The sequence below is a fragment of the Calidris pugnax genome, unplaced genomic scaffold (assembly GCF_001431845.1).
Source record: "Calidris pugnax isolate Ruff unplaced genomic scaffold, ASM143184v1 scaffold81, whole genome shotgun sequence".
NCBI classification, from domain to species: domain Eukaryota; kingdom Metazoa; phylum Chordata; class Aves; order Charadriiformes; family Scolopacidae; genus Calidris; species Calidris pugnax.
In genome coordinates, this window is record NW_015090880.1 from 5,864,198 (window position 1) to 5,872,856 (window position 8,659).

The 8,659-nt window shown below is 45.7% G+C and overlaps 1 protein-coding gene across 1 annotated transcript; it reads left to right on the top strand.

The window, feature by feature from the left end:
- Positions 1–1,909: 1,909 nt before the first annotated feature.
- Positions 1,910–8,659, top strand: LOC106890678 (2-epi-5-epi-valiolone synthase-like). Its single transcript, XM_014946632.1, has 5 exons — positions 1,910–2,079; positions 4,338–4,971; positions 6,623–6,856; positions 7,539–7,791; positions 8,559–8,659. Exons 1-5 carry the CDS (start codon positions 1,910–1,912, stop codon positions 8,657–8,659), a joined length of 1,392 nt encoding a protein of 463 aa, XP_014802118.1.

Sequence of the window (8,659 nt, forward strand, 5' to 3'; positions counted from 1 at the left end):
GTAGAGCAGACAGAGGTTAGAAAGGCAATTTTTCATCTTCTAAAATGAAACAGAAGACTTTTCAATGCCCTCAGAATAGAACAGGGAAGTATAAATGGAAAATAAATAAACACACAGAACAAGAGCCTCAAAGAAAAGCAAATAAAGTAAGTCCTAACACTCAGTAGATTTGTATTAATCAAAACAAATAAACAAGACTAAGAAGACAGACCTCCTTGCATACCTAAGATTATTCTATCATATGATTTAGTAAACAACAAACTGCATTAGACCTGCAGCCCCATGGAAAGCAATCCAAATTGTGTTTGGACTGGGAGTTAAAATTTCAGATGAGTATTTGGTAAACAGTCTAAGAGATTTTGTATGCCGTCTAATCTGCCCTCTGCTAGATTTGGAGGTGACTTTGGGCAAGTTCCTTCTCTTCTGGTGACTCTATTTTCCTTTTCTGTAAAGTGGGGATAACAGTCTGTCCTCTTTGCAAAACGCTTTGCCATCCAGAGATGAAGCCAGCAGCAAGAGCAAGAGCTAGGTGTTAGAAGTTTCCTTTTAACCCTCCCTGGAGCAGGGTTACTTGGCTTTAGAGTTTATTCTTGTAACTTTTTCACAAAAGGAAGGTAAATGTAGGTTCCTAAGTGAGTTTGGCTGTAATTAAGACTTCAATGCAATGAGAGCTTGCTCTTGTGCAATGGGCTCTTGAAGAACCATTTTTTCCAGCCTCTGCTTTTGAGCCTGTTTTCGGTTTTCTTGATCTTTATTCCTGAACAAGGACAGCTTTCAGAGACACGGCCAAGGAGAAGGCAAAGACGGGTTTGTACCTTCAGGCACTGCTGATGAAATCAAAGGAAGACCTTCCCCAGTGCTCAGCACACAGAACCCGATGCCAAGGGAGTGTTTGGTGTGGCAAGATGAGCCTGGGGCTCTCTGAAAGCCCCAGCTGGAAGATCACATGGAAAGGTGAATTGTGCATCCCTCTGTCACGTGGGGAGCAGGGTGACGGCCACCAACACAGCCTCCCCACTGGCCCCCATCCCACCATCACTTACTTCCCAGAGAAAGGAAATTCATCCCTCTGGCTGAACACATCCCACAGGATCAACGTGTCTTTGGGTCAGGGAGGTGGGGTCTCCCCAGATGTGTGAGAGGGATCTGACATAGTCTTAATAAGACAAATAGGTGACCATTTGAGGAAAGCCCAGGGCACAAAAGGCAGGGTCACCATTGCCTGGACCACCTTGCTGATGCTGAAACAACTTGCTGCAGATAAACCTCAGCATCTTGGAGTCCCCCAGGCAGCAGGGCAAAGGAATCACAGCTCAGCTCATCCCCCAAACAGCCCTTTAGGTGACAAATTCTCTCAGATTATTTTTTAAACCCACCATAAAAGCTAAAAACAACAACAACAACAATCATTCTGTTCCTCAACACAAGAGAATCCCGGGAATGTGAGCTCAAAAGAGGTTTAACCAGCTAGTATTGACCCTGTCCCTGTGCTCCTTCTTCTATCTCACCCCATAAGAGCAGGTTAGAGACACAGCCAGATCAAAGGCACCACACAGCAAAGGAGTTTCCTGAACATCACAGAGAATCACACAAATTGTCTTTCATAACTTTAAATTTGCTGTAGGGCATCATGCTGGAAGTTAATGTACGTACTGCTATTGTACTTCTTAAACATTATAAAACTATCTGATTATACAAGCCCATCCCAGTACTTGCACGTGTCTCCAAATGCTCCTACCACCCCAAAACGTGCATCCCAGATTAGATAATCTTAGTTTTGTAACTGGTCTCCCCCGTGGAGACACATCCTCCCCCTCCAACGCCTGGTCACCTGAAGCCTTTAAAAAGCACCTCAAAGGCACCCAGTTACGGGAGATCTCTTAACTGGGAGATTTTACCTTCTGGAAGCATGCCGGTGTCTGAAAAGGCCTTTGCTCCGGTGGCCCCGGCCACCATGCCCCAGGAGCCCCGACAGACGGACTTCCAGCTGGTGCGAGTCAAGAGCACGTGGTTCCGGATCAAGAAAGGAGAAGCACTATCCGACTGCGAGGACAAGGTAACTCTCTCCGAAGCAAAAATGTAAGTACAGGGGCCCATGATGCTCATTGGTGATTTGCTGGATGGCTCTGGCTGGCTGAGCTGTGCAGTCTCCGTGGTGGGATGCATCTCGGGTGGAAACACCATCTCGTGTGCCTTTGTGGCTTAAACCCACCATCATCCCTACAAAAGTGGGCTTCAGAACACGTGCAATATGGCAGAACAGGTATTTGCTGTTCTCCTTGGCACGTCTTGGCTGAGATACAGAGGGAATTTTATCAACAGCTTGAATTTATGTAGATGATAAGTTTCTTTAAACTTCTGAAATGCTGATGCTGGGACTTCTGAATGCTGCATTTGGGCTCCCCCCGCCACGTACAGGAGATCATTGTGTGCAAAATCTCATGCACAGGCGAGGGAGAAGGATGCATTTATGGGGAGAGTTGCAGGTAAATTAAACACCTAAGTGGGAAAAATAAACACAGTAAGTATCTGACAGGAGCAAAACCACTTCTCTCAAACTGGAGAAGTCACCAAATGCTGCTTCAGACAGAGGAGAGAGGCAAATTTCCCCCAGAGATAAATGTAGCTCTTTGCTGATATTACATCTCTCCAGTTAATTGTCCTTTAATTACAAGATACTCCTTTTCATGAGCGCGTGGAGCCCCATTTGTGAGGCAGATCTTCCTTAACACAGCTCATTTTTGCATGTCAGAAGTTTTCTAGCATTTGTGGTACTCAGGTTTTAAGGTTGCAAGTTTAACCCCTTTTCTCAGCCAGGGCAGAGGGATCACAACCAGCGTGGGCAGGGGCTGCACACAAGTAGGGCTCAGGCTGCAGAAGATAGAACAGGACTTCAGCAGACCCAAAGGCAGTCTGCTGGACCTCAGCCCATAGCATAGGGCCCAAAGAACACCCAGAAAACTCCTCAGCTGACATATGCTTCAACAAGGGTATGTTCAGCCTCAAATTCAGTACGGTTTTTGTGCAGCAGAGGGGTTGCAATGGATGCTAGTTGTGCCATCCAGCACCCAAAGCTGATTCCACCAACTAACACTCAAACCCATCCTGTCTCTTAGAAGGGGCACATGGCAGAGACGGATGCACATGTACATAAAGTACAGCTATAAGGTAAATATTTGGTGCATTAAAATGTACTTGATGGTGGTTTGTAATACTGCATTTCAAAAGCCCAGAAGAAACTTTCTGGAAGGTATAAATCCTCACTGGTTTTCTTTAACACTTAAAAAGGCTAGGGCCAGATTCAGAGGCAATTTGGTAAAGAAAGCAGAGAAGCATCTATTTAGACCCTTAAGAGAAAGTTCAGGCATGTGGAAAGAAATTTGGCATGTACGGAAATCTGATTATCCAACGAGCCATCTGCTTATTCAAATAACAAAACAAAGGTTGATGGAAACTTTCAATTTTTACCCAACTGCCGCTCAAGGAGAGGTGTTATATAAAATGCATTTTGCTGTTTTGTTCTGTATATAAAAAAATATAAAATAATCCTTTTCTGATTCCCAACAAACTAAAAAAGCCACTTGTTTTTCACCTGGCTCCCCCTTCCCAACAGGTGAAGCAATAACTGGGTTGCAGGACTGTGTTCTTCACTGTTTTAAATAGATGCTACACGCCACATTTGTATGCTTCTATTTATCCTTTCAAACTCCACTATGGAGTGGAAACTCCAGGTGGCGTTTCAAACTCCACCATTGCCAGCTTTCAAATAATTACTTTTTTATTTTAACCAATGGGAGCACTTTCTCTTTCTATCATACCTGTTTTGAGGTGAAGAGATCCACTGTTCAGCTGGAGAACTGGAGAGACACTATTTTTTATGGAGCAGGCAGACAGGAATAAATCCAATTACATCACCCAGATATCCTGGGCAGAAGGATGCTTCCTTCATAAATACTGTGGAAAATTTTGGCAATCTCTTCCCCGCTCAGGATGATTGGTCTGGTGTTTTCTGCTGTTTTATTGACAAATGAATGGAAAGGAAAATTATTTGCTTCTCCACCCCTTCTTGCTCTCTGCTTTATCATTACCATGTAGAAGTTGAGCCATTTGACTGTTCTCTAAGATGCGGGAGGTTTTCTCTGGTGCTAAAGCAATTGAGGGCTGACACCCAGGAGATGTCAGCCCCACCCCACCCTCGCAGCCCCACACTTTTGCAGTGCACAGGAAGGGCACCCCACATTCCCCACACCCCAGCTACATCCTTAAGCCAGTTCAGACATGCAAAGTACAAAAGAGCAATATAATGATTTCAAACCATATTTTCTGATCCTTGCCAGAGGTGAATGCGTCTCCGAAGGTGGGATTTCCTGGACAATTGAAGCTCCCATCTATTTTTGCTACAAAGTGGTAGAAACGTACAATATTCTGGATCCTTCTAACACTACTCTGCTTTGGGGTCACATTACTGACCCCCAGCAACTCGAGCTAGCCACTAGCAGCAAGAGGAAGCTGAGGCGCTTTATTGTCATAGATGAAGTCGTTGATGAACTTTATGGCTCCAAAGTCAGAGAATACTTTGAAGAGAATAATGTTCAGCACAAAATCCTCGCCCTGCCTACCACCGAAGAAACGAAATCCATGGACCTGGTCTTGAACATCTTGCAAGAAGTCCAGAACTTCAGCATTGACAGGCGAACCGAGCCCATCATTGCCATCGGAGGAGGCGTCTGCCTGGACATCGTAGGACTAGCCGCCTCCCTCTATAGAAGACGTACCCCTTACATTCGGGTCCCAACAACCCTCCTCTCCTACGTTGATGCCAGCGTGGGGGCAAAGAACGGGGTGAATTTCCTGCAGTGTAAGAACAAGCTTGGGGGCTACACGCCCCCAGTAGCTAGTTTCCTGGATAGATCCTTCATTCAGAGCATTCCTCGGCGACACATCTCCAACGGCCTTGGTGAAATTTTAAAGGTATGAACTTTTGCAACTGCAGTTTTCAAAACTGAAATCATAGAATGGTTTGGGTTGGAAAGGAACCTTTAAAGGCCATCTAGTCCAACCCCTTTACAATAAGCAGGGACATCTTTAACTAGATCAGGTTGCTCAGAGCCCCATACAACCTGATTTTGAATGTTTCCAGGGATGGGGCACCTCCCACCTCTCTGGGCAACCTGGGCCAGTGTTTCACCACCCCCATCATAAAAAATTTCTTCATTGCATCTAGTATAATTCTACCTTCTTTTAGTTTAAACCATTACCCCTTGTTCTGTTGCAGCAGACCCTGGTAAAAAGTCTGCCTCCATCCTTCTTCTAAGTCCCCTTTAAGTATTGAAAGGCCACAGTGCTGGTAAGATGTCCATCAGCATCCATGGCATTGTATAAATCACCCCATAGAAACAAGGGGGGGGGCATCAAGACTGCATGGGGACTTTTAACTCTCAGTGAGCCTATATATATATTTACAGCTGCTGAACTTGTTAGGATACCCCTTTAGCTTAGTGCTAAGCCTGCGGAGTAAACTCCAAAACTCAAGGCCAGACCCAGCACAACCAGGGAAGAAAGCATCTCCCCATTGAGGCTGATCCATAGCACTCTAGAATGAACTGCTGGCAGAGAATTTGAGGTTCATTATACTGGGGATTAATAGTCTGCAAGATCATTTGCACCTACCTCGCAGGGTATGTTGAATGTGGTCAATCAATCTCCTGCGAGACAAATTCTACTTCTAAAATTACCCGGGAAGTACACAGTAAATGGCTTTATGCTGAAGAGCTTTGAAAACTTTTGATAAAGCAGAGTCCGAGCTAATAAAGTGTATTAGAGATTAATTCATCAGTATCAGTAACATTTTTCAGTTGCTTGTGCAGTGGGAACTCCCCAGGATATCTGGAGGTTTCTGGAAGGCACCGGGAAATCCACAGGTCACCATTCCCCACTGCAGGAGGGGACTAATGGCTGAGTCAGAGGGTGAAAAATTATGTACTTGTGACAATGACACCATTTCTGAACCCTCATGTTGCCCACATTGCAGTGCTTTCCCACCTTCCCTTGCCCAAAGAGCAATTCCAAGGGTTAGATAAGACTTATCCTAGGGAAGCCCACCATCCAATCCCTGTCCTGGAGATGGCCACTGTCCAGCTGAGACAGTCTCAAGTTTCCTGCCAGGCACACAAATAGCCAAAGCTCATTAAAAACCATTTGCTAGACTACTGGAGCTTGTAGCAAGCTCACAGCATGGTCACGGTCACCCAGTAGCAAGGGGAACTTGCCCACCAATGCTCTGATCACCTCTGCCATTTTACCAGAGCCCCACTGGGCATTTCCACACTGCCTTTTGCACACTTCTTGGCTTAGCACAGCTGACAACCTGTGTAACACCACCAGATCATGTTCCCTAGAGACCTGTTGAATATACATCAAACTTACACGTGCTAAGCAGGAACTGCGTCTACAGAAAGGTTGCAGAGGTGGAACTTGCTCACCTATCAAACCTGCAGGTATTTCTTTGCTCAAGTATAACATGATATTAATTATAGTCCAGTCTTGAAACACCCAAGTTTCCAGCGGCACATGCAAAGATCACATAATTATCTTTAATTGCCTCTTCTGTTCTTTGTCCTAGATGGCTCTCATGAAACACAAGGGGCTGTTTGACCTGCTCAAGAGCCACGGGAAATACCTGCTGGACACCAAGTTCCAGTCCTACAGTGGCTCTGCCGCCCACGGGGATGCTGCACTGCAGACTACCAGGATTGCCATTGAAACCATGTTGGAAGAGCTGGCTCCCAACCTCTGGGAGGACGACCTGGACAGACTGGTTGATTTTGGTCACCTTATAAGCCCAGAGCTGGAAATGGTGAGTGACAGACTTTATATTTCAACAACTTTTTTTTATAAAAAAACCCTACAACGTTTTCAGTCAACAGCATGAAAACTCTGTGCTAAAGGAGCTGGGCCAAACTCCAGATTTGCACATTACCTCAGATCATCCAACACACCCAAACTTGGTCCTGTTGCATAAAAAGAGTCTCCTTTCCCTGCCCCATTTCCCAACACCTCCAACCGTTTTTCCTATTGAGACCATAGGTCAGTTACTGCTTCTTACCAGGCATTTACCAAAGATGACCAGATTTCAGTGAAGCCATTAGAAATCACCAGCATGAGCTACAACAGTAGGAGGCATGGAGACCATAGCCTATATTACTGGAGAGAAATTGCCCCTGAGGAATAAGGGGGAAGGATTAGACCTTATGCAATATTCAGAGCTCTGCTCTCCATCCCATGGTGCTCTTCATCAGTGATTTGAATGGGAGGAAATTAGATCCTGGATCCCAATGGGAGATTTTACATGCAATTAATCACCTCTAAAAGAGATCATCCTCTGCAATCCATAAATCACAAGATGCTAACATCCAGCAAATCTGTACTTCTACTGCTGTGAGCTGAATGTCAATCTCCACAAGTACTTTCAGAAAAAGCCTACTTACTATTTGTCAACCCAAACCTTTTCCCCTTCACCCACCTTTGCTCCATTTCAGAGGGTTTTGCCATCGCTGATGCACGGAGAAGCTGTGAACATCGACATGGCCTTCATGACGTACGTCGCCTACACGCGGGGGCTCATCACGGCCGAGGAGAAGGAGCAGATCATCCAGTGCATGAGGGGCCTGGAGCTGCCTGTCTGGCACAGTGGCTGCAGCTGGCCCCTCATCAAGAAAGCCCTGATGGAACGCCTGAAACACAGCGGGGGACAGCCCCGGATGCCTCTCCCCACCGGCCTCGGCGTGGCAGGTACTGTGGGAAGGGGACACCAGGGACACCCCAAGAGTGGGCATTTGGGGGGCAGAAGGGATCCCAGCACAATGATGTGCTGGAAAACGGGCCCTGCAGTTCTGCAGCTGGACATTTCTGGTTTTACTTCTGCTTTTCTTAACATCTCAATAAACCTGTCAAGACGCAGGATCCTTCTGATTAGACTCAGGTCTAATTAATTGCACGTATTGACCAATCCACTTTGCAAACCAGCAGCCCAAATGCAGTGCTCTGGCAGACAAACCAGCAGCATCACAAGAGAAAAACAATTCCTTTGTTATGCTTGAAAATAGTTGTTAAATAATCCTTGGCAAAAAGAATTTAATGTATTACTGTGCCTAGAACTAATACCTGAAAACTAAATAGTAGCTCTTCTGTATCTGGGATAAAACACACTTATAGGATATTTAAAAAAAACCCATCCCCTATGACAGAAGCAATGCATGGGTCAGGTTGTGATCTCCTACATCAGTGTCCATCCAGACTATGTCCATGAAGAATCACAGGACAGTTTGGGTTGGAAGGGACTCTAAAGACCAACTAGTTCCAACCCCCCTGCCCTGGGCAGGGACACCTCCCACTAGACCAGGTTGCTCAAAGCCCCGTCCAGCCTGGGCTTGAAAGAAAATTCATAAGAAAACAGTCTCATAAACTGCTTGGAGGAGCTGCTCTCCCCATTCAGGAGTCTGTGTGTGCAAGCAGGAAAGGGTCTGGATGTTCAATTAACTACAAGTCTTATTTTACAGAGATATTCAATGACACAAGTGAAGAGACCCTGGAAAGAGCATACAAGCTGTGGGTCAGGGAGTGCAAGACGGCGCTGGAAGAAGAGCCAGCTGCCTTCTGA